Source organism: Stomoxys calcitrans, chromosome 2 (assembly GCF_963082655.1).
Source record: "Stomoxys calcitrans chromosome 2, idStoCalc2.1, whole genome shotgun sequence".
In the NCBI taxonomy this organism is placed as follows: Eukaryota; Metazoa; Arthropoda; class Insecta; order Diptera; family Muscidae; genus Stomoxys; species Stomoxys calcitrans.
The window spans coordinates 222,186,552-222,214,360 of record NC_081553.1 but is presented as its reverse complement, the minus strand read 5'-3'; the positions used below and the strand labels follow the sequence as shown (position 1 = coordinate 222,214,360).

At 34.1% G+C, this 27,809-nt stretch overlaps 1 protein-coding gene across 12 annotated transcripts in view; it reads left to right on the top strand.

Moving 5' to 3' along the window:
* LOC106090612 (5'-AMP-activated protein kinase subunit gamma-1) overlaps positions 1–27,583 on the top strand; it is a 295,359-nt gene extending 267,776 nt beyond the window's left edge. For 10 of the 12 annotated variants that reach the window (XM_059362920.1, XM_059362921.1, XM_013256885.2 and 7 more), the window contains 4 exons: positions 22,843–23,133; positions 23,214–23,392; positions 23,463–23,666; positions 25,647–27,583. In XM_059362920.1, coding sequence (XP_059218903.1) covers positions 22,843–23,133; positions 23,214–23,392; positions 23,463–23,666; positions 25,647–26,399 — 1,427 coding nt within the window. In that variant the 3' untranslated portion in view covers positions 26,400–27,583. Of the gene's footprint in view, positions 1–8,319; positions 8,338–8,653; positions 8,804–20,035; positions 20,419–22,842; positions 23,134–23,213; positions 23,393–23,462; positions 23,667–25,646 lie in introns of those variants that run through there. The other 2 variants (XM_059362927.1, XM_059362928.1) reach the window with 2 other exon arrangements.
* Positions 27,584–27,809: the final 226 nt, after the last annotated feature.

Sequence of the window (27,809 nt, the reverse complement as noted above, 5' to 3'; positions counted from 1 at the left end):
AGAAGCAGAGTGTATGCTATGTTCTCTAATTTGTTGAACAATTGAACATAATAATTGTTATTACATTTCCTAAGAGTTGCCACCGTTTTGCATAGGCAGGCTTTCATGACGACCCATTGCGCCGAACAAAAGCCTAAAATGCTTGAATGCATTTACATGCATTGAGACAAAACAATAGAAAGAGAGAGCATGTCACATATGCTTTCTCATTAGTTGAGCATTGGCACAAATCGTTCGCTCGAGCTCCGTACTGAGCCTGAGTTCAAGCAGCTTCAAAAGCAGCATTTTAAGCTAAGAGTTTCCGCTTTTAGTATTCAACTAATTTTTGATATTTATCAATAATAATAATACAGGGCTAAACATATTTAAAACGGGTAGTAAACTTTGTCAAAAGGGATCCATTTGTATGTATTTGTGTATGTAAATACCCCTTTTTAATAATTGATAGCATTGTGTTAACAGCTGTTTTGCTATACATATCCATTTAAGATGAACAGCATTCACTTTGAAAGTCATCATTATCTCAATTCAAACATTTTCTATGTTTTGCTTTTATTTTAATGTGAACACACCGATTACCATTGACGCGTGTCGTTTAAAATTTTCTAAAAAAGATACAAGCATACATATATACATACATGCATACATCGAAAAGTTTTCGCAGTGATTATTGTCGTTATTTTCCACCATAAATCGTATTTCACCTTCAAAGCTAAATTGAAACAAAACAAAAAAACAAGCACAGACGAAAAAGTCTGTTTTATTTCTTTGTCATTTCTCTGCCCTTTTGGTGCATCTCTATTCGCTGCTAATTTAAAGGAGGCAAAATTTAAAAGCTTTTTTAAAAAAAAAAAAACAAAATAAATATCAAGGAAATGTAGATGTTTTCTAAACAAACGAACTTTTGAAAAAAAGAACGAATTGACGAAAGATACACGTATTTCAAAATAAAAAAATAACTTTATTGCAATTATTTGGAGAACGAAAGAAAATTTTTTAGTAAAAACTTATTTAATAATCAAACATCTACTAAACTGATTTACATTGAACACATTTTGCTTTTTCTTTTTACCTTCTGCTCTTGGCTCTCTAGTACAAAAAAAAAAAGTCTGTGTTATCGGCGTGTTGATGTAGTAATTGGCAAAAGTCACAATCACCACAACTGTCCACTAGTAATTCACAATAATCCACTAGTAATTTCAAATATGCCGATTGAAAATGTCATCATATAGGAGAAACCCAAGGCGTATTTGATACCTTATTAAATACGGCCGCATCAGCACAGCTGATAGAATTTGATATGTCAATTTTTAAATTCGCCTTATAAAAATATAGACTTCAAAATAAATATTCTCTAAATTGATTTTTGTGTTTGGTTATGGTTTTTAAAATTAGGTTATATAATGGTACGCGTCTAATAACCTCAATTCCTATCAGCTTCACTCAGTGAACTAGGTTTATTGTGTCGCCCCCGAAAAAGATTCAAAAAGCGCCGAGGAACACAGACAAAATTTACGGCAGTACAATTTCAGACATTAGAATGAACGCTATTATCGTGCCCGTCAGAATAGCATGAACTCAATCCAGGTGGAATCGTCATGTCCACCAGAGAATCATGCATTTGACACATGTGATGTGTGGTCCCTAGTTATCGAAACACACAGCTATGAAGTTAGGAACAATCCCAGCCCAATTGGAATTTAGCTACCCTGGTCTGCACATGTGAGTGAAGATAAATTCCGAATTTAACTAGTGGAGACACAAACCACTGACTTAACAGTCCTCTGTTACTGCCATTAGCAGAGCACTGTTAAGGAACTTTGTAGGCAATTAATTAATAAAAAAAAAGGATTTGTTCATAAAAAGGAAATTTCAAAACACAAAAAACCAAAAAAAGATCTAGAAAATAATAAGGTGATCCAACATTAAAATTTAGTTCCCTCAATAACCGCAAGACGTACTAACAAGATAAAGAAGATTGTAAAATTGATTGATCCACTGTGCACAAATGGAAAATAGTAAGGCGATGAGACCGGTCTCAAATGAGAGCTAGGGAAGCCTAGTTTCTTATACATATGCACATATTTTCCAAATAATCGTCTAACTATCGAATTTTTGAGAAAAAATTGAAAAAATCGCTACAAGACCTCAAAAATCTATTTTGCGTGAACCACTGTGCAAAAATGGAAAAAGTAGATACTTTGAAACCGGTGTCAAACGACAGCTTATGAAGTCTAGTTTCTAATCCAAAAGGGCCTATATTCCAAATCATCGTCTAACTATCGAATTTTTGAGAAAAACTTGAAAAAAATCGCTACAAGACCTCAAAAATCTATTTTGTGTGAACCACTGTGCAAAAATGGAAAAAGTTGATACTTTGAAACCGGTGTCAAACGACAGCTTATGAAGTCTAGTTTCTAAGCCAAAAGGGCTTATATTCCAAATAATCGTCTAACTATCGAATTTTTGAGAAAAACTTGAAAAAAATCGCTACAAGACCTCAAAAATCTATTTTGTGTGAACCACTGTGCAAAAATGGAAAAAGTTGATACTTTGAAACCGGTGTCAAACGACAGCTTATGAAGTCTAGTTTCTAAGCCAAAAGGGCTTATATTCCAAATAATCGTCTAACTATCGAATTTTTGAGAAAAACTTGAAAAAAATCGCTACAAGACCTCAAAAATCTATTTTGTGTGAACCACTGTGCAAAAATGGAAAAAGTTGATACTTTGAAACCGGTGTCAAACGACAGCTTATGAAGTCTAGTTTCTAAGCCAAAAGGGCTTATATTCCAAATAATCGTCTAACTATCGAATTTTTGAGAAAAACTTGAAAAAAATCGCTACAAGACCTCAAAAATCTATTTTGTGTGAACCACTGTGCAAAAATGGAAAAAGTTGATACTTTGAAACCGGTGTCAAACGACAGCTTATGAAGTCTAGTTTCTAATCCAAAAGGGCCTATATTCCAAATCATCGTCTAACTATCGAATTTTTGAGAAAAACTTGAAAAAAATCGCTACAAGACCTCAAAAATCTATTTTGCGTGAACCACTGTGCAAAAATGGAAAAAGTTGATACTTTGAAACCGGTGTCAAACGACAGCTTATGAAGTCTAGTTTCTAACCCAAAAGGGCCTATATTCCAAATCATCGTCTAACTATCGAATTTTTGAGAAAAACTTGAAAAAAATCGCTACAAGACCTCAAAAATCTATTTTGTGTGAACCACTGTGCAAAAATGGAAAAAGTTGATACTTTGAAACCGGTGTCAAACGACAGCTTATGAAGTCTAGTTTCTAAGCAAAAAGGCCTTATATTCCAAATAATCGTCTAACTATCGAATTTTTGAGAAAAACTTGAAAAAAATCGCTACAAGACCTCAAAAATCTATTTTGCGTGAACCACTGTGCAAAAATGGAAAAAGTTGATACTTTGAAACCGGTCTCAAACGACAGCTTATGAAGTCTTGTAGCGAATTTTTTCAAGTTTTTTTGAAAAATTCGATAGTTAGACGATTATTTGGAATATAGGCCCTTTTGGATTAGAAACTAGACTTCATAAGCTGTCGTTTGACACCGGTTTCAAAGTATCAACTTTTTCCATTTTTGCACAGTGGTTCACACAAAATAGATTTTTGAGGTCTTGTAGCGATTTTTTTCAAGTTTTTCTCAAAAATTCGATAGTTAGACTATGATTTGGAATATAGGCCCTTTTGGATTAGAAACTAGACTTCATAAGCTGTCGTTTGACACCGGTTTCAAAGTATCAACTTTTTCCATTTTTGCACAGTGGTTCACGCAAAATAGATTTTTGAGGTCTTGTAGCGATTTTTTTCAAGTTTTTCTCAAAAATTCGATAGTTAGACGATTATTTGGAATATAGGCCCTTTTGGATTAGAAACTAGACTTCATAAGCTGTCGTTTGACACCGGTTTCAAAGTATCAACTTTTTCCATTTTTGCACAGTGGTTCACACAAAATAGATTTTTGAGGTCTTGTAGCGATTTTTTTCAAGTTTTTCTCAAAAATTCGATAGTTAGACGATTATTTGGAATATAAGCCCTTTTTGCTTAGAAACTAGACTTCATAAGCTGTCGTTTGACACCGGTTTCAAAGTATCAACTTTTTCCATTTTTGCACAGTGGTTCACACAAAATAGATTTTTGAGGTCTTGTAGCGATTTTTTTCAAGTTTTTCTCAAAAATTCGATAGTTAGACGATGATTTGGAATATAGACCCTTTTGGGTTAGAAACTAGACTTCATAAGCTGTCGTTTGACACCGGTTTCAAAGTATCAACTTTTTCCATTTTTGCACAGTGGTTCACGCAAAATAGATTTTTGAGGTCTTGTAGCGATTTTTTTCAAGTTTTTCTCAAAAATTCGATAGTTAGACGATGATTTGGAATATAGGCCCTTTTGGATTAGAAACTAGACTTCATAAGCTGTCGTTTGACACCGGTTTCAAAGTATCAACTTTTTCCATTTTTGCACAGTGGTTCACACAAAATAGATTTTTGAGGTCTTGTAGCGATTTTTTTCAAGTTTTTCTCAAAAATTCGATAGTTAGACGATTATTTGGAATATAAGCCCTTTTGGCTTAGAAACTAGACTTCATAAGCTGTCGTTTGACACCGGTTTCAAAGTATCAACTTTTTCCATTTTTGCACAGTGGTTCACACAAAATAGATTTTTGAGGTCTTGTAGCGATTTTTTTCAAGTTTTTCTCAAAAATTCGATAGTTAGACGATTATTTGGAATATAAGCCCTTTTGGCTTAGAAACTAGACTTCATAAGCTGTCGTTTGACACCGGTTTCAAAGTATCAACTTTTTCCATTTTTGCACAGTGGTTCACACAAAATAGATTTTTGAGGTCTTGTAGCGATTTTTTTCAAGTTTTTCTCAAAAATTCGATAGTTAGACGATTATTTGGAATATAAGCCCTTTTGGCTTAGAAACTAGACTTCATAAGCTGTCGTTTGACACCGGTTTCAAAGTATCAACTTTTTCCATTTTTGCACAGTGGTTCACACAAAATAGATTTTTGAGGTCTTGTAGCGATTTTTTTCAAGTTTTTCTCAAAAATTCGATAGTTAGACGATTATTTGGAATATAAGCCCTTTTGGCTTAGAAACTAGACTTCATAAGCTGTCGTTTGACACCGGTTTCAAAGTATCAACTTTTTCCATTTTTGCACAGTGGTTCACACAAAATAGATTTTTGAGGTCTTGTAGCGATTTTTTTCAAGTTTTTCTCAAAAATTCGATAGTTAGACGATTATTTGGAATATAAGCCCTTTTGGCTTAGAAACTAGACTTCATAAGCTGTCGTTTGACACCGGTTTCAAAGTATCAACTTTTTCCATTTTTGCACAGTGGTTCACACAAAATAGATTTTTGAGGTCTTGTAGCGATTTTTTTCAAGTTTTTCTCAAAAATTCGATAGTTAGACGATGATTTGGAATATAGGCCCTTTTGGATTAGAAACTAGACTTCATAAGCTGTCGTTTGACACCGGTTTCAAAGTATCTACTTTTTCCATTTTTGCACAGTGGTTCACGCAAAATAGATTTTTGAGGTCTTGTAGCGATTTTTTCAATTTTTTCTCAAAAATTCGATAGTTAGACGATGATTTGGAATATAGGCCCTTTTGGATTAGAAACTAGACTTCATAAGCTGTCGTTTGACACCGGTTTCAAAGTATCAACTTTTTCCATTTTTGCACAGTGGTTCACGCAAAATAGATTTTTGAGGTCTTGTAGCGATTTTTTCAATTTTTTCTCAAAAATTCGATAGTTAGACGATTATTTGGAAAATATGTGCATATGTATAAGAAACTAGGCTTCCCTAGCTCTCATTTGAGACCGGTCTCATCGCCTTACTATTTTCCATTTGTGCACAGTGGATCAATCAATTTTACAATCTTCTTTATCTTGTTAGTACGTCTTGCGGTTATTGAGGGAACTAAATTTTAATGTTGGATCACCTTATTATTTTCTAGATCTTTTTTTGGTTTTTTGTGTTTTGAAATTTCCTTTTTATGAACAAATCCTTTTTTTTTATTAATTAATTGCCTACAAAGTTCCTTAACAGTGCTCTGCTAATGGCAGTAACAGAGGACTGTTAAGTCAGTGGTTTGTGTCTCCACTAGTTAAATTCGGAATTTATCTTCACTCACATGGTCTGCACTTGGTAGCTATTTTATAGCTACAATAATAGTAAAAACTGGCCATCTTGATGGTTTTCTGGGAGCTACTAGAGCTAATGGGAATTTCCAACATTTTTAAATTGGTTTTTTCTTGCTTGACACTCAAATATTAATAAACTCCTATCTTCTTGCTCTGATTGATTGAAGCAAATTTGCCGTTGGTTTTATATGTCACGGCGAATCGAAGTTTCTTCTCCCTCAATACAAATGTTCACATATTAAGTTTCCAAAAAAGATGCTTTGTTGTAGGAATTCGCCGATGCGGCCACCTTATGAATACGCCTTGGGAGAAAATGTAAACAAAGGATGAATGTAAAAAGAGAACAAGTTGACATCTTCAAAGCCAACTATTTTGGTCCGACAATTGGCACCAGCATTAAAGAAGATTTACCGGGAGTCCAGCTTAGTCATGCCTATGCATCACGATGGTCCCAATAAAAACGGCACTGGAAAAGCAAAATCTAAAGATAAAAATAAAACTCAACAAATACATGCAGGGCAAGGCAAAGCAATTCGGGATAAAAAGTGAAATTTTTGCAAACCTGTGGCATTGCAACTAAATAACATTTGTTGAGGTTTTCTACGACATTTCATGAATAATTGGTTCCAATTCTGCTATACCATTCACAATAGACGCATTTACTCAGTTAGTCAAACTTATTTGTGAAAAATATATCATGACAATCTAAGAGATAGATTTACCAAAGAGGATTGAAATAATAGAGAAATTTGTTTGCTCTTACAGCAAAAATGGAAGAAATAGAGGAAAGAAAGATCATTAATGTTCACGGCGCGCCTTTGCTCTTTTGTTTTCGACAAATGACTTAACCTTGTAATAGTGATCCCTAGGCTTATACTTAACGATAATAACAATAGATGTATTTCTTTAGTTGGTCAAACTTGTTTTGGAAAATCATACCATGGCAATCCCGGAAACAGCTTTACTACATAAGCCTTTTATGGATACGTTTTCAGAACTTGGTTGTACTCAATGTCATTTCCATACAATGTTCAATGTACTGGAACATACAGTACTGAAACTTTGGAGTATTTGCGTCAATGTAACAACAAGTAAAATTTGGAGTTACCAATCATGGTTAAACTAATTGGGCATAGTTATTTGTTGTTCTTGTTGTTGTTGTAGCAGTGTGTTATACACTGATTTGGCAGCCCTTGCCTATTAAGAACTCCATCGGGTCAATCCGGTACGTACAACCGGCTGCCATGGGATTGATAGTTATTTGTTGAAGGGCAAGAGAACTAAACTCAACTGATCTGCACTCATATATATAAAACATTTTAATTACTATTCAACAAGTAGGTCAATAAAAAACAAAAATAATATGGATTGATACTTTTATTTTAAACGCTTGAATGAGTTTCAAATGAAAAATTTTGTTGCCAAATTACCTATGCTTTTGGTCACTTGGTTTTTACCAGCATAACTTATTATGCGCATTAACGATCATAGGCAATCATGGCGTCACATAAGGGTGATATGGGTATTTCGAAGACCTTGCACCTTCCGTTGTAACATTGCATTATACGTGTACATGTTTTACTAAATCTATAATTTAGCAATGAAAACAAATTATTGTTTTTCTTTCAATTTCTGGTAAAGTACATGCATTGGGCATATCCCCTCATGTTGATAGTGGTCTCTTCAAGCCTCTTCTTGATGTTGGGGTTGATTATTGCTTGTCACCATTCATTTTAGTTTTTTCGTAGAATTTTTGTATTAATGAAAATCGTCATCTTTTCAAGACCCCCAGTGCTGTTTTTGCAAAACATCTCACAACTGAGAAAGTGAAATTCGCCCAAGTTCGCCTAAGGAACTTAAATTCACCTCAAATTGGATAGAATGTTTTTTGTCTATTTTGTCGCCATCGTATGGTTAGTCTGCCAAACAGCCAACCAACCTTCCACCCACCACCTACCACCTAGCCAACGTCTAATCTCTCTCCCATGATCGGGCAGACCACAGTGAGAACTGTGTTGAATACAAAAACAAATCAACAAAAAATCGCCAACATTGATGCTGAAAACAATTTATTTTCAGTTTGTTTTGAATTTTCGAGATGTTTAGAGCGATACCGTGAGCCAAATGTGAAAATATACGCGTGTGAAAAATGTATTATATAAAATACAAACGAAATTAATTCTATTCCACAACCTACCTCTTTCCCTACTCTATGCAAAAACGACGCCCATTGAAAAAATAACATAAAAATTTTATTTTTAATGGCCTTATAGAAATATTAAAAGAAAAATTAAAATTTTAATTCAAAGAAAATATGGGCCAATGTGCAATAAATAATAATTAAAATAATAAATGTATATAAAAAATCAATAAAAAAACTCTATAACAGTTAGAAACAAAATATAAAGGTGTTTCAAAAAAAAAAATATTAACTTACCGTTAACAACTCAATCAAATTTTTGAATAAAGAGAGAAAAATACTCGACCATTTTATTGTTATTATTGTTAGAAAAAAACTTTCGCGTGTGTCTCGCGGCTGCTACTGATGGACGGCGTGGCGCGTTTCTTTTTTCCTGCTGCAATTTATCTTCTCACTTAATTTTTGTTTGATTAACTTGTAAATGAATTTGAATTAGTTTCAATTATTTTCTATCCGCTTGTGTGTAGATACTACCTAAAAAACAAAAAAATACAGCGGCGAATTTAAACTAGACATGATGACAATGATTTCTTGGGAAATTTAATCCAATACTTCCTTTCTCTTAATAAGACTTGATGACTTTTTTCTAAGCAGAGAAAAATAGGAGTTTTTTAAAAATAACCGCATTATAGTATGGTATTAAAAATTTCTTTTTGTTTGATTTAATTTAAACATTGTTATTCTTTGGCCTATTAAGTTTCTGCGTATGATTTATTTGCTGCAAGATATGTTGGCGTATGAGTCATATTAATTATTTGCATATGGTGACGTATGAGCTATGTGAATTACTATAACAGTATCATGGGGTAGAAAATTAAATTAAAAAAATTTCTTGAATATTAGTATTTTTATAATAATCTCTTATTAAAATCTTGAATGAAGCTAAACTGGATAGCCAACTTAAATTTTTGACCGTACAGGTTAGCTGACTCGAAGTTTTTCTAAGTCAAAAGACCAAAATTTTTTGTTTGAAAATATTTTGTTTTCAAAGTCCATTCACTTTTTTCGATATAATCACGAGTACAAATCACGTACAATGGCTTTCTTCAACGCATCCATACTGATATATTTTTCAGTCCTTACCTTGCTGGCTCAAATAGAAAATTCCATCGGAATTGCATCTGGCGATTTGGACAGCCACTGTGTGGATGAAATGAAATGCGGAACACGGTTTTTTAGCCATACTTGGTTTACATTTGCTGTGGTCACGGCTCTTAAGCAAATTCCCAAATGCTTTCGCGTTAATAAGTGCAATTGACTTTGATGCCAGGCACGATGAAAACGATTGGAGAGCGGTCATCGACGGTAGCAACTGCCCATACCATCACTGGAGATGGAAAATTTCTTCGGGTGGCCGTTCGTGGGCTCAAATTCTCTTATGAGCGCTTGCTTAATTAGGAACGATCGTTTTGGGAGTATGCAAATTGCACTATATCAATTTCTTTTGCGATACCCAATCATTTTGTTTACTTTGAGGTGTTTGAGTTCGTCAACAATATCCGGTTGTGATTTTACCGCCAAATATAGCGCAATCACACAATTAGGCTTGAACTGCAATACGAATAAATTTCTTTTTTTAATAAACACAAGCAAGTACTTTCGGTACTTGTTTTACAGATATACCAGTGATAACTTGGTAACACTTCATGTCAGCTACCCTGTATATACTGTATACGATTATGGTTGATACGCAGTTCTTCTTTTCAAGTGAAAAACTGTCAAACTTAATATAAAAATTTGTGAATGAAAATGTTAAATGTTATTTTTAGGCTACAACAACAGAGTACCCTGCTTTTGTAGTACATTTGTCTGCAGGATTGTCTGCAAAAATAACTGTGGCTAACTGAAGAAATACATCAATTGTGAATAACCTAGAAAAATATTATTTATTTGCATAGCTCACATGTTTTGCACAAAAGATTAAGGAAAAACTTGTAGAAACAGCTGTATAAGAGGATTGTGTACTCCATAGTATGCACTGACATTTTAGCGGGCCTTAAATGTGGCGACTGTGGCGACCGCATACTTAGTCAATTTTTAGACCATAGATGGGCAACAACACACAACCGCATATAAATTTATATGCCCCAGGCATAGGAAACCCGATCGGAAGCACACGGATAGTATAGGCAGCTCGTGTGCCTTCGTTCGGTCGACGGATTGCTGTTATTTTTCATAGCATTGTTGTTATTTTTCACTCGGTTGATTGGTCGTGGTTTGCAGCCTCATACAAATTAATAAGTTTCAATCCTTCTATGGGCAAACGATATTATCTGTGTTTTATTTTAGTAGTATATGTGCAGAGCAATAAAATTTGTATTAAAATAACATCTATCCAGGACAAAGGAAGTTCTGGGAAAATTACCAGTGTAGGCTTGTTTAGAACATCTGTTGTCAGGATTGCCAACATATGTTTTTCACAAATATGTTTGGCCATTTGCAGAAATAACTCTATTGTGAATTGTAAAATAAAATTAAATCCAATTATTTATACAATTTGGTGCACAAATCTTAATAAATTGTATTTGACTGCTATGCCCACACATGCTTTGCAAATTTTAGTTATAAATTTTGCACTTTTTTTCTCGTTTTGTTTTGGACAGGTTGGCAAACGGCGTTACCACTTCATATCAAACAAACAGACTTCCACTGGAAACTTTTTTTACGTTTTATTTTTGGCCTTCACGTCTTCTCTATACAGTATTAAAATAAAATACAGCAATTATAATGCTTCTTAGGAGAAGGGATGTAATGATTCCTTGCAGGAAAACCAATAAAGTTTTGGGAGTGGCATATGGCTTAAAACTTAAGGTCTCAATGATAATCCTATAAAAAGATCTGCCAGTTCACTATATAATCAAAGTTATCGTTGTGATCTTAAGATGAAATAGAAAATTGAACTAGAAGTGTCACATTCAAGAGTGAGTGTGAGTGTGCAAAAAACCTTCAAACATTTTTTACTATGTTGAAGGAGTTAGCTATAGGTTTTAATGGGCAATGAAGTCTTTGCTATGTCATTCACAATAGATAGTATATTTTCAGTTGGCAAACTTGCGAAAAGCATACCATGGCAATATTGGAGACAAAGAGTTTCCGATGATTAACTTACAGAATTCGAAGCCTTTCATGGCAATACGATCCGAATTAATGACATGGCCGGGAAATGCACGACATAAAATAAGGAAATAAAGTCAACAGTCAAAGTTGTGGAAAGGAGTTCACTATGGTTAAAGCACATACGACACATACGTTTGAAGCACATCTACACCATAGACATAAAATAAGGAAAATAAGATTATGGATAACTTGGTTAAAAAAAGCCAGAGAACTGCCAAGGAATAAACTGGAAGAAAGCGAAGCTGAATTTAGACATGGGCGAAAAAACGCACTCGGTGATACCCATTTAATAGGGAAGTCATCGAAACGACAGCAATGGTTCTGTAGGAGATATGTATCCTGACAAAACGAATCTGAAACAAAAGCAAAGTTGGAAGAAAATTTCCATGATATATGGCATCACTACGGAACACATAACGTCACAAAAGGAATGTTCGTGAATATAAAGTTAATGCTTACTAGCAGAGACACAAACCCATTCACCTAGCAGCGCTCTGTTAGCAGAGCTATGCTATAAATATAGCAGAACAGGTCTAAAAAATAAAATCAAGAAAGAATAATGAAAAAAAAATTCACAATCACTTCGAACTTTGTACAAAATGTACTCACAACGTAAGAACTGCGTAATGGACGGACCTACAAAAACCAAAAAGTTCTAACTGGGAGGAATGTAGGCATCGAAAGGTTCTTTCACTATAAGTGGGTATGCCGCATCCCTCCCAATTTTTGCACCATAAGGTTAAAACTTTTTAGTGTTGTTTGTAGGTCTGTTCGTTATTTTTTTTTTTTTTTGCGTTGTTCACTAATAGATGGTTAGTTCACTTGCGAAAACATAAAGTGAATAGGTGGATAGTGGATAAAAATGTCATCAAATAGGAGAAAACGTAAACAAAGAATGAATCTAAAAAGAGAGAAAATTGACATCCTCAATGCCAATCCTCGCCTGGCTTCACCTTATTCAGTAAATCCTGCGTTGTTAGTTAATTTTTTAACAACATTTTTATATTGATTTTATTTTTAGATATTTTCTGTTCGATTGTTAGCATAGCTCAGCTAAGCTCATAGCAAAGCGGTACTAAGTGAATGGGGTTATGTCTCTGCTGGTTAAAGTTAACTTTATTTTCACCGACCAAAAAAGTACCTAGACAAGATGGTGGGACAATCGATAATTCATAAAATGTTTTTTTGTACTTTTGGGTTATTTGGCTACAATAATTTAATTTCTCAAGTCTGCTACTTGTTTAAACACAAGTGTAAACATAATAATTTATTGCATATATCCTATATGATGGTATTTGTGGGCGTGAGTTTGGCACTCGTCGTCTTTTTATTTTTTGCCACGCCGCAGCAATTATATTTTTTTTGTTTATGTTTTTCTTTTAATTCTCCTGCTACGGCTCCTGCTCTTGGCAAAGAGCAGAAAGAAACAACAGCCACTGAGGTAGCCACGCACTTTTGGAAGATTTCTTGTTATACTTTCTTACTCTCTCTTTCTCTCGCGCAGTTTTTAGCTTTTTTCATAAATCCTCCTCCCCCTCCTGCTCACAATCAAATAACATTTGATTATAGCCTAAATACTGTTGGATTTGTGTGTAATCTGTTATTGTTTGTACGATTCAAACGAAGAATTTTCATTTAGCCAACATTCATTGTTTTTCGACTTTATTAAAAATTTATTATGTTTGCTTAAATAAATTGCTCGGAAATAATTTCATCCGCATTGCTGCTTGGGGCTTTCTGTTTTTTGTCTTTATGCCATCTTTTGTTTTCTTTTTCAATTTTGTATAGCATTAGTATACGATTTAAACGTTTTAATTGGGAGGTGACGGACTCATTTGCAAATTAGACGTAAGATTTATTGGCATCCTTAGGCAATTGCACATACATATTTCAGGGTGCGGGCAACATTGTTACAGATGATTAATGTTTTCCTTTCGTTAAATGGAAATTAATTTATAGTACAGTTTATAAACTATTGAGGGGTAGAATTATGCGGAAAACGTGTGAATGAACGGAACGGCACGCCGCAAACAGTGTAAGCGGCAATATGCTTACATTGAAAACTTACTCTTTTAGCAATCGACGATTGTTGGCAGTTGGGCAAGTGTGTTTTGTTGTTGTAATAGTTGTATGTCTTCTTTTTGGCACAAATATATGAAGTGGAGTGTTTGTTTTCTTTCTTGCTCTTAGGAGCATAGTCTCAGTATAGAAGACATGCCTTTTTAACAGATCCTACCGATGAGTTTGGTGTGGTGCCAAACGAAACTTCGATTTGGGAAACCAATCAAATGCTATTACAGCAAACACTTTCTGCCTAACTTAAAAAAAGGTTTTTTTTTTTTGTAAAAGAAACAGAACCCAACGGTCTGCAGCCGGACAATATCTGAATACAAATACAAATTTTGCCCATGAACATTCCACTAAGGAACAGGGGCAAACTTCCTATATATCAATGAGTGCAGTCCGATTCAAGTTTTAAGCTCAATTGTATGGGGCCTCCTTTTTATAGCCGAGTCCGAACAGCGTGCCGCAGTGCGACACCTCTTTGGACAAAAGTTTTACATGGCACGGTACCTCACAAATGTTGTCAGCATTAGGAGGGGAAACCCACCGCTGAAATTTTTTTTCACAATAGATGTGAAAAGCACACCTAATTGTGAAAAACATGCCATGGCAATCCCAGAGACGGATGTAAAACATAAGTACATAAATCTGCACTTATAATTGCTACCGTTGCACCTAGTAGATCGCTTTAAACATCGCAATACCTTTCAAATGATAGAGGAGAAATGTTTTAATAAAGCCTAGTACTAAGTTCATACGCACCGAAATTGTATATTAATTGATTGAAAACCGATGCACTATTCCTCGCCATATAATAACGAAAAGTCAACCAACATCACACAACAAAGTCAACACCATTGAAACAGAGTTGATTGCGTGAGAATGATTTTCTTTATGTACGTCAAATATGAACAGAGCGGTGTAGGTCGTTTGCGATAGTATATGGGCCATATCGGCCTATATTTTGATATAGCTGCCATATAAACCGATCTCTGATCTTGACTTCTTTAGTCTCTAGATGGCGCAATTTTTAACCGATTTGGCTGAAATTTTGTATGGATTGTTTTGCCATGACCTCAAACAGACATAAACCAATCTTGGATCTAGACGTCTTGAGCCTCTAGATAGCTCAATTTATATCCGATTTGGCTAAAATTTTGCAAGAAGTCTATTGCTTTGACTTGACTTGACCAATAACTTTGCCAAGTATGGTTCAAATCAGTTCATAACCTGATATAACTCCCATATAAAATGATCTCCCGAGTATACTTCTTAACCTATAAAGGGCGCAATTATTACCCTATTTGGCTTAAATTTTGTACAACGACTTCTCCAATGACCTTCAACATGAGTACCAAATATGGTCTGAATCGGTCTTTAAGCGGATATTGCTCCCATATAATCATCCGATCATCCGATATTACTTCTTGAGTCCCTAAAAGGCGAAATTCTTATCCGATTTGGCTGAAATTTTGCTCAATGACTTTTACTAAACTAAGTATGGCCTCAGTCGGGCCATAATCTGATATGCCTCCAAGAGTATGACAATTTTTATCCATTATCCTTTGTTTTCCTATAAAGAGCTACTGGGCAAAGAACTTTACAAACGCAATCCATGGTGGAGGGTATATAAGTTTCGGCCCGGCCGAACTTGCACACTTTAATTTGTTTTATAGACATGTATCTTTTGTGAAACCGATTGTCGTTTTATTAGACGCGGGTGAACAATATTCCTTATGAGCCAAAGGCTTCCACTGGCTTCTCAATGAATGCGCTCGTACTACGCTTCGTACTACGAAATGATACATTGACTTGCGTCTCGATGACCGATGGATTGAGTTGAATTACTTTTCATTAACCTTTGCCGCATTTTTTTAACAAACATGCAGAAGGTTAAAAGAAGGTTATATCACTTACAAAAACATAAAGTGGACCCCACTAAGATTGTCAAAATCTGCCTATTGTGAATGTTAACAAAAGTCAGTTAAATTTTTTCTCTTACAAAATTCAGCATATTGCAAATTTACGCATTATTTTTTCTTTTTATATCAGTTGCTTGACATGGATAAATTTAGCAACAACACAAAAAGAAAAACAGAAATCTAACAGAAAAAAGAGAGTATGTAAAACAAATGTATTTATGCCCAGCTGATGTTGGCAAATTGATAGCGATCATTCACAATAGCTCCTATGCAAAGGGTTTGTTACAGCATCGTGGTTTAACACAAACTAGCTTAAACATAGGCTATATCTAAGATATATTCATTTACAGATAGTGGCAGTTGCCCAATAACAAAATATTGAGTGCACTATCTGTCAAAATCTGTGATTAGCGCAACTCTGATTTTGTGTATGTTGCTAGTTCGCGCCATTTTTCGTTGTTGTTGTGTGTTATCGTTCTTAACCATAATACACACACAACCAAAACTCGTTGACAGATAGTGCATTACGCGAGAAAAAATTGTACTTAGATGTTTACGGTACACTACCTGGTAGTTATGTCATGGCTATATCCCAATATAACGCTCAAATCCATTTTCAGCGCTGGTTATCACCTTCTAGTGCTGGCTACATTTGTGAGGTAATCAGCTGTGTTCAACTCTACTAAGTGACTAAACTCTACTAATTTCTGCGGCACGCCGTTCAGAGCCGACAATAATATCCTTGATTATGAGCTCAAACTTGAGTCGAAGATCACTCATTGATATAAAGGAAATATCCCAGCTGTTCCTTAATGCAAAAGTCATGGTCAAATTAACAGTATAACAGTTAGCAGAATTATCAAGAAGTGTCTTAGTTTTATACAAAAATATTTTTTTAAATACTTTTAAATTTTGAATATTTTTCAAAATTAGTAAAAATAGTAAATAATCAATTCAATACAAGAGTGCAAAAATAGTGATATACTCATCAACACATGATTGTTAAACATAATTTTTATTATGTTAAACATTCATAATAAAAATACAAATACGAAAACCCATACAAATTTTTAACCAAATTTTGCCTTATAATTTTTTAAAAAAACTGGAACTAAAATTGTTTATGTAAATACATCAGTATAACACTTTTTTTATATAGGCGTCAACTATTGTACTGGTAATATAATCGGTAAAACTCAAGTAAAGTAGTTAATTTTATTTTACTTTTTGCTATGTCAATGAATAAATTTTCAAAAAAGTTTATCTAAAGATCTCTTGAATTTTTGTGTAGGTGTGTTAACTGTTATACCGTAAATATAAAGCGTAGTTTTTTAAATATATTTGGCATATATTTTATGCAATCTAATAATCGCAAGAGATTTTGAGCTTAACAAGTTTATTTAATGGCGTTCAATAGTCGTAAAAAGATAAGTTGACTGTTATACTATAGATATAAGCCCTAATATTTAAGTTTTTTTTTAACAGCTTTTTTTATCCAAGAAAGTAAATTGTCAAGCGTGCCTAGTTAGACAGGCTTGTGAAATTTTTGAACTTTTTTTATTATCAAAATTCTAAAATCTTAAATTTTTTGGCAAAACAAAAAAGCTTGACACATTTGTACAAACAAATCTTGCTTGCACTGATAAATGAGAATTCAAAGGAATTGACCATTTGCAAAATGATCATATAATTAGTCATACCAATAAACAGATCTATCATCAACCAAAAATATTTTAGATTTTCGGTATTGGTTATGTTTTTATATGGCAGAGGGGGGTATCTTTTTTGATGTTCTGTCCCAAAGATAAAAAAAAAAACAGACACATCATTCAACGTCATTACAACAATTGTTAGGTGGACATATACATATGTATGTATACTTGTGCGATTGAACAAGTCCACAAATGTTTTAAATATCGAATTGAATCAATCAATTGCAAAATCACCCAAGAATTCAATTTCTAAATATGGCTAAGAGAAAAAACAAACAGGCAAACCAAAAAAATTTTTTTTAAATGAAACCATGACCGTAGATTCCAGACGCCATCCCATAAGTTTAAAATAACAAAGCCAAAGCTAACCAAAATGACTTGTGCCAAGGCAGACAGGCATTATAAATGTTTTTTTTTTTTGTGTTATAGAATATATATATTATTTCAAACATAATTAAGTTAACTGTTCCGAATTCAATCGAATTCAAAAAGTCCAATCAGAAGGTTCATCTATATGACAGTTATGAAGAAAAATAGTAGTGCTTTGAATAATATTTTATAGAGACCGAAACAGCAGGGATCATTTTTAAAGATTAACTTAGAATTTTAGAAAAAAAGCACACCATATCGAATTAAGTTTAACATATTTCATGATTTATGACTATATCTGATAATTACTTGAAAATAAATTGTCAAAATTCCTTAGAGATGCTACAAAATATCTTAACAAAAGCATGTTATTTTTAAAAACAAAAATTATTTTAGACTTTGCAGCAAACGATGCTGCAATCAGCCCAGAGTTTAAATCAATTTTTGAAAACGGGAAAAAATTCGAAAACGTTTTGTTGGCACCACAATGATATATGAATCAAGTGAACCACAACAACTGTGATGATTTTGGTAGAGGGCCAAATAAAACATATACGATAAATATAATATTTCTGTTTAATGCATCTAATCAAACGGTACATCTACATAAAGTTAATCAAAACACAAAAATACCCCCATAAACTTTCGAAATATTCACTTGGGCACTAAGCTATCTCTCATTTGGCTGTCTCACATAAAACAAAAGACAAACAGAAAATAAATTCCTTATGGCGTCAAAGACAGAATATAAAACTGCCAGACTAAAGGGTAGTGAAGATGATGATGCAGCTCAAATTTTAAGGCTAACACCGTATTGTCCACATCTGTTGCCCTGTCCCACCTTTTGATTGTACCTGACGAAGAAAAATTACATAGATTTCCAATGCCAACAGATTAATTAGCCACAAACAATTATTAAATGAATTTTCTACTTCATATAGAATTTTAATACATTTTTTCAAAAAAAAAAAAATCACCAACATTCGCGCGCCTTGCTTGAAAATTTTTTGGCAAAATTTCTTATAAATTATTACCTCATACGTGGTGGCTATAATTAATTTACAAACAGATAAATAAGCGTAAATGAGAACTAATCGGCCAGAATATGCATGCATATACCAGCTGTTAGTAGTGAAGTTGAGACTCAGGGAATAGTCTTGATTTTGAATGGGAATATTTAAACTCATTTTAATTTTTCCTCAGATACAATTTTTGATTTCAAATATAATTTTTCATTTTTAATAGCTATAGGTGTTTCATAGTGAAAATTGGTATTTTTTCACGATTACTTCTTTTACTTCTTTAAATAATAGTTTTTTAAGCAAAAAAACTCTCTGATTTCATTTGTTAGGACATTCCCTCGTTATTTATGATAAAATGTTAATAAAATCATTATGTTATCAGTGAGATTTTTGTAATGTTTCAAAAAAGTTATCGTCAAAAATATGGGTATTTCACTATGAAACAGGAAATCAATACTCACTTTATTGCTCAAACTAGCAGTTTACTTGATATTTATTTCTTGAGTCTCTAAGTGTATACGGGACTTAGGTAAAAATTATATGTTATTCTGGCATATGCGAATGATTATCCTACTTTATAAGGCAACACATCTATAGCCTGTTTGTCTACCTCGGACGAATTTTTCGCGTCACTCAAGGGTTGGTTTAAAGTGTAATCCGAGCAAAAAGGGAAGATTTTCGATATATAAAACGATTCATCAAAATCAAAAGAGCTAGTAACTGATGAAAAATGAAATGTCAATTAAATTTTTTTGGCTAGAAGCAATGAAGACAGCAATATGTATACAGATTTTACATGGATTTCCGCGTTGTCATATAGACCATCTGATGATTTAAGGTTTTGCTTAAATATATTTTTTTCTCTTAAGTTTTTACAGAGTTACCAGATACACTCTTTTCGCACATTACTTTGCCTAAAGATGAACAATAAGACTCTGAAACTGTATCAATTGACATCTCAACTTTTAATACTCATCATCATCATAGAGCAGCGACTTAATTTATTGTTTTTTCGCAAACCTCAATGGTTCTCTGACTAACAACAAATAAACTTGTTTATAGTGTCTCATTTGCAAAAATTTATTGGCCCCATCGATGTTTGCAAAGGTTCACATGGCTTAATTGATTAGAATCCCAGCGCTATGCAGTCGAATGAAATCATACAAAGAAAAATAAAAGATTTTTTTTGCAATTTTCAAAAAAAAAAAATAAAATGAAAAAAAAAAAACATCACCACATCCCGAGAAATCATCGTCTTCGTGTGGTGAGATGCTCACTAAACACAAAATAAATTCAGCCAACGAAAATGTTTTAAATTCGCCAATTCCCAACAATAAAATCTTAATTGTGGTATTAGAGATTCGCCATTATCCTCGTTAATGCCGCCGACGCTGTCATCGTAAGCGCCGTAGACAATTGTTTTTCATTTTGATTGCTATTTAGTTTTGCACAACGACGGTAATGCTGCTGCAACATTTCTCTCGTGTAATTTCACAATCATCCGTTTTCTCCTCAAGTCAGTTGTCAGAAGGCGTTTGTCAAACCCTAAAACGATTCGCCGTAATTTTTTCTAACGACCTTAGGTGTTCATATTCGTCAACTACGCCATTAGTGTTAGTTCCATCGAAACAAGTTCGATTGGATCCGCATGTTACAACTTCATTTCTATTCAAATCATGCCGGCCGTTTGGTTATCGGAGCCGGTCAGAAATCACCAGATAGTTGGTATGGTATCTATCCGCTAGAAAGTATTAAAGAATTCGAACAAGTTTCGGAATCCTGGAAGCGTTGTCTAGCCGATATTTTAAAGAAAAGTGTTCAAAATAGTAAGTAAATTTTACATGAAGTCGACACAATTTAAATTACCTTTCCATTTTAAACATATATGAGGCCTTTCCACTTTTGAATTTCTGCAAGCGATGAAACCTTTTATTAGTGGATCCTGAGCTGGTACCATCTGATCTGAAACTATTGTATTATGATGGTACTTCTTCGATTTCAGATTCACCATTTGCAGACACACCATGCTTATTGCAGATTCACATTAACATACACACAAAAAACATTACCTTGTTAAACCTAGTACTGACTTCGACTTTTCACACGAACAAAACGCACTATAAAAAAAATGGTGACGAAGATAATGCGAACGCATTCCGTACAAGTGGTACTGAGTTCTATGAGCAAAATAGTAGCGACATGTCGCTGCATCAGGATAAATTTCGCACAATTTTAATCGCAAATGTAATTAAATGCTCACAAAGTGGGCCGAATCAACTCAGTTTCAATACTGTTGTCTTTATTGTGCGTTGTTGTTTGACTTTCGTTTGTGTTCTAACAAAGAAAAGTGTCCATCGGATTTCGCAATAATTTAATAGACATTTTCGTTGTGAATGAAGTCAGTACTATGCTTAAAGGTGGAGTTACCTACCACGCGCACCACTTATGCGTACTTACGCGTGCATGTCAGAAAAAATTTAAATAGGTTGTTTTGTATTGTATGAGTTGCACAACAAATGAAGGCACTCATCTGACGGAATAAGCCAGACTAACCAACTCTCCACTTTGAATGCGTTTCAGGGCGCAAAACGTGTGATTTGAATATGTTTACTGTTCAAAAATTGTTTTGCAGTCATATTGCCAATTTCCACTAAAATTAACTTTGAAGATGACATAAATAAGCTGATTTTTAGAAATTCGTATGCAGCAAAAGCCGCATTGTATGTCACTCAATCAAAGAACGCATGTGGGCTCATAAGATTCCTCAAGTAAGTATGTAACTCCAGCTTTAAGCTGAGTATTCTGTTCAGCGTTTCAAGCGGAATGCTGTCAAACTCCATATAAAAAAAAACGTCGGCGAACAGTTGACAAAAAAACCAAGTGGCAACACTTGAAACCATTGCCGGCGTTGTAGGGTACAATCTACACCACCACTGTGGTACAGGGTATTATAACTTTGTGCATTTGTTTGCAACGCTTAGGAGAAGAGCTAAATCCATTGCTAAGTATACCGATCGGCATAGAATCACTTCCTGATTCGATTTAGCTATGCCCGTCTGTCTGCCCATGTATTCTTGTGATCAAGTTAAAGGTCGCATTTATCGTCCGATTGTCAGGAAATTTTGCACAAGTCTCTTTTTTGGCCCAAGGAAAAATGCTATTGATTTTTAACAAAATCGATTCAGATTTAGTATATCTCCCATTTTTTTCAAAATTTTCATAAAAATTGGTTCAAATTTAGATATAGCACCCATATGGAGTTTTAAGGCTGTAGAAGCCTATCTGTTCTACAGTCAAAAAATCATACTAGATTATATTCGATAGTTCAATAGGTATGCAAAATTGAAGGCTGAGGTTTTTTCCCAGCAAAAATTTGTAGCATCGAACAGCTTTTTTATGGAAACCAGCTGTTTAATTCAAATAAATAACGAAAGAGAGTAAGGGTTGTCCTTACTCTCCTGCAAATGTTTACTGGCAATTTTTTCCTGTTAAAGTATGCGAACTGACCTACAGTATTCTCGGTTGTACGTGTTATCGGAAAAGCTTATCTAAAACAACTTTGAGAGTTGTATAGATCATCCCACCAGGATGAATTTAGAATAACTAATGGAAATCGATCAGAGGTCTCGCTCTTTCGCCACAGGGATTACTAGTTACAGGTCAGTCACTTGGCAAAAACATCAAGGGAAAAGGCTTTCATGAACATTGAGAAAATATGCCATCATAAGAGAACAATTAAACAAACAATGAATATAAACAAAAAACAAGTGGACAACAGATCAATTGTTTGCAGATAAGATAAAGTTTAATTTTTTTCCTTTGAACCAATATGATTGAAGATTTTGTTACCAAAAATTCGATCAATTGATGGAAGATGCCTTTGGCAAATTTTAAGAAAGAGAGTTTTTAGGGAACTTATGTTCATTCACAAGATCATTGTTCATTCACAAGTTCTTTGTTCATTCACGATAACTTATTTGTTCATTCACAAGATCTTTGTTCATTTACGAGAACTTCTTTGTTCTTTCACGAAAACTTCTTTGTTCATTCACAAGATCTTCTTTGTTTATTCAAAAGAACTTCTGTGTTCTTTCGCGTGAACTTCTTTGTTCAATCACAAGATCTTGGTTCATTCCTCAACCTACCTGTTGCTCAAATTTTTTTCGTTTATTTCTTATCACTTTGGGCATGTTTGTTTGTTCAGTTTTTAACACCCAACTCTTTTTGTTTTTTTCTTTGTCTCTTTGCAGAAGAAGATGATTCCCAAATATTTGTAAAATTTTTCCGTTTTCACAAATGTTACGATCTTATACCAACATCAGCAAAATTGGTAGTTTTCGACACACAATTATTGGTGAAAAAGGCCTTCTATGCTTTGGTCTATAATGGAGTCCGTGCTGCTCCTCTGTGGGATTCGCAAAAGCAACAATTTGTGGGAATGTTGACCATAACAGATTTTATAAAAATCTTAAGAATGTATTATAAATCACCGAATGCCTCAATGGAACAATTGGAGGAGCACAAATTGGATACATGGAGAAGTATGCATCAACTAACCTATGAGACTTAGAATGTTGATTTTTTTTATTAAAAATGTTTTTTTTATTTCTTCCCCCTTTAGGTGTTTTGCACAAAGAAGTAATGCCCTTGGTCAGCATCGGACCAGATGCTTCACTGTACGATGCCATCAAGATACTCATACACAACCGTATACATCGATTACCAGTCATCGATCCAGCGACAGGCAATGTTCTCTATATATTGACACATAAACGTATCTTAAGGTTCCTCTTTTTATATGTAAGTAGAATAATTGATATTTGTTTACAATAGGCCTTGTTATTATTGTTGTTTTGTTGTATAATTACAGATTAATGAGTTGCCCAAGCCGTCTTATATGCAAAAGAAATTGCGTGATTTAAAAATTGGCACCTACAATAATATCGAAACGGCCGATGAGAATACTAGCATACTAACAGCTTTAAAGAAATTCGTAGAGAGAAGAGTTTCAGCCTTACCCTTGGTAGATACCGAAGGCCGTCTTGTGGATATTTATGCCAAGTTTGATGTCATTGTAAGTACATGCTAATTAATGAAAATTTAATGCGAACAAAATAGATCAAAAACATTTGTTGAATTCGGATGTTGTTTCCTGAAAGAATTCTTGCACTGTTTTCCGACAGTTCAAATTGCAAATTTGTTCTTGAATATTCCATTAAGAATCTCCTTTCTATAGACGAGTCCGAACGAGAGATGTTTTTATATGGCATAGTTCCTCACAAATCTCGGCAGCATGAAATAATCACCAATAAATTTTTTTCTGCTGTTCTTGCCAGGATTCGAACCTAGTACTCAGCGTCATAGGCAAGCATGCTACACTCTGTGCTACAGAGGCATACAATGGTTCACGAACAAAAATGTGCAAACAAGCAAGCTCAAAAAAGACAAAACCATTCGACAACCTTCTCCTTTCGAAAAGTCGGGAAAAATTTTTACCGGTAAAAAAATGTGGCATAAAAAAGCAAGCACAAAAAAAGACAACAAATAATCAGGCACAGAGTTGAGAAATCGTTCCGAATTCCATCAGAACTGTCCGAACAAAAATTTCTAAGGGTTCAAACAAATAAATATGCGAAAAAAGCAAGCACAAAAAGGCAAAAACATACGACACACAGTTCAGATATCGTTCAGAATTCCTACCGAAATGTCGGAAGAAAATTAAAAAAACAAGTAAGAGCGTGCTAAGTTCGGCTGGGCCGAATCTTATATACCCTCCAACATAGATCGCATTTGTGGAGTTCTACGCGCAGCATATCTTCTTAAGCAAGAATATTGAATAAGAACTGTTGTTCTTTTGGAGCTATATTGAGTTATAGTCCCATTCGGACCATAAATGAATGCTGAAAATCCGGAGATCGGTTTATAAGGGAGCTGTATAAAGCTTTTGATCGATACAGACCATATTAGACACGTATGTTGAAGGTAATCAGAGAAGCCGTTGTACAAAATTTCTTCCAAATCGGATGAGAATTGCGCCCTCTAGAGACTCAAGAAGTCAAAATCCCAGATCGGTTTATATGGCAGCTATATCAGGTTAGGTACCGAATTACGCTATAGCACAGTTATTGGAAGTCATAACAAAATACCTCATGCGAAATTTCAGCCAAATGGGATGAGAATTGCGCGCTCTATGGGCTCAAGAAGTCAAGATCCAAGATCGGTTATATAACAGCTATTCCAGATTATGAACCGATTTGAATCATACTTAACACATCTGTTGGAAGTGACACCACAACACTACGTGCAAAATTTCATTCAAATCGGACGAGAATTGCGCTTTCTAAAAGCTGAAGAAGTCAAGGCCCAAGATCGGTTTATATAGCAGCTACATATATCAAACATGGACTATTGGACCGATATAAACCGGTCAAGAGTCTTGAATTCTTCAGCTTTTAGAGGGCGCAATTATTATCCGATTTGGCTGTAATTCCGCACGTGGTTTTGTGGTATCACTTCCAACAACTGTGCTACGCATGGTTTAAATCGGTTCATAACCTGGTATAGCTGGCATATATACCGATCATCTTGACTTCTTCAGCCTCTATATTTCAGCAAAATCTGATAGTAAATGTGGCTTTTATGGGCCTAAGACCCTAAATCGGCGGATCGGTCTATATGACAGCTATATCCAAATCTGGACCGATCTGGGACAAATTGAAGAAGGATGTCGAAGGGCCTAACACAACTCACTGTCCCAAATTTCAGCAAAATCAGAAACTAAATGTGGCTTTTATGGGCCTAAGACCTTAAATCGGCTCATCGTTCTATATGGGGGCTATATCAAGATATAGATATAGGGTAATTGACTACACATTTCCAGTAGGGATACCAGTGCCTCTTATTTCTATAGAAATAAGATGCACTTGCATTGCCAGATCATATAGAGGTGTTTCTCATTGAGAGGAGAAGTAGGGGGAATGGGGAAGGCCAATCAAAAATTCTAAACTCATAACAATTTTATTTATTTCTTTTTTTTTCATTTTTCTTCTTGCAGAACCTTGCGGCCGAGAAAACATACAACGACCTTGATGTGTCCCTACGCAAAGCCAACGAACATCGCAATGAATGGTTTGAGGGTGTTCAATGCTGCAATTTGGATGAAACATTATACACCATACTTGAGCGTATTGTTCGCGCTGAGGTGCATCGTCTAGTGGTGGTCGATGAAAATCGTAAAGTTATTGGTATTATCTCCTTGTCCGATATACTTCTATATTTGGTACTGCGGCCAAGCGGGGAAGGTGTTGGAGGTTCGGAAAGTTCTCTTCGTGCTACAGATCCAGCGTTGCAGCGTAAAGAGACCACCGACACCGAGGATTCTGACAACAAATCGCCATCGGTTGGCTCAGGCAGTCGCAGTCTGATCGAAGATATACCCGAGGAAGAAGTGCCAGCTACCACCACCGCATCGAATGCCTCCTCCAGCTCCACAACGCAAAATGAAACCGATGCGGTTTCATCGCAAATTGTCATAGAACAGGGTATTAAAGCCTCGAATTACGCCAATCAGGCCGAAATATCGTTTGCCGATGAAGCCGAAGAAGATGGTGAAGAAAACAGTCCAGCCGAAGAAGAGGAGGAGGATGAAGATGCAAAAGATGTGATAAGCGGTAATTGTGATAGTTTTCAAAAATCCACCACAGATGATGAGCCCACAACCACAGACCTGTCAACAACAACAACAACAGCTGTTTCTTTAACACAAAACACAACTGCTGCTCGTGAAATGGCTCTCGTTAGTGAGTAATGCTTACCTTACGTGATTATTGTTTAATTTTAATTCTAAATTTAGTGCAAAGGAATTTATAATTTACCACAAACTTAAAAACAAAACCAAACAAAATCTATAAACAAATTTTATTTATTGTAATACAGAAACACCCAGCAAAAATAAAACCACCAAACAATTTTGTCTCAACCAACTACTTCTTTGTAACTTCAATTTTTCCAAAGCAACTTCATTCTCTATTTTAATCGGACAAGAGTTAGAGAACACTATTGCAATTTGCAGACCATGTAAATTATATAGATTTGCAGTAGTTTTTTTTTTTAAATGCCTAGTAGAAATCAATTTCTTTCGTTTTGTAAGATTGTAGAGAGAGGTTTAAAAAAAAATTGGATGATGATTTTTTTTATAAAAAAAAATAATTGTGAATTGTTTTTTAACTATAAAAGTAATATTTTAAGCGGTTTATCATACAAACAAATAAATGATTATTGATTATATTAACTTAAAGCCAAATACGTTAAAATAATTTTTATGTTTTTTTTTTTGTTTTTGTTAGTAGCAATACTGGATAATGTTTGCTTTATGGCTTATTCTTATTCAAAAAAGTCAAACATACTCCAGTATAATTTTTATATATAAAAAAAATGTCCCGCCACGATATTGCTAGAGAAAAGAAAACCGCTAAAACCACAGTAAAATAACACAAACTAAAAAAGGCAATAGTTGAAAAGATTATAGAATGATTTCCTTTCTAAAAAACACATTCTTATTTAGCCATGAAAATTTATCAACAAATTTGACAAAGAACATTTTAAAACAAACAAGAATATTAATTTTTAATAAAGCGCTTATACAAAATTTATTACTAGAAAAACAAACAAAACAAGAGAAAAACCACAAACATATATTCTTTCGTACATCATGCAACAAAAACTAAAGAGAAAAAGAAGATGAAGATAATGTAACCTATAAACATAAATACATATACTTGCATATATACAATATTACATATAATATTAATAATAATAATAATAACAATAATTATTAATTATTAAGTGATATTTAACTTAAAGCTAAAGTGTAATGAGAGTGTAGTTTCTTAATATTAACTCAAGGCAAACATAAAAAAATGATAAATACAAATAATATTAACATTGGAAAATACATTTTGAAAACAAAGAAACATATTGTTGAAACTTAAATTTGTTGTTGTTTTATTTCAATTTTAAAAATATTTTAGTTAAAGCCTAGTACTCACTTCGATTGTGCAAAAAATGTTGCTAAACATTAATTAAATTACTTTTTAATCTCACAACAGATTCCAACAGTGTTGCTAATTTGTTTAGTTGTAATTAGACTTTTGTTGTTTTGGTAGTAAACAGTTGTATGTTGACATCATTGTTACCATATGTCTGCCAACCAAAGTAA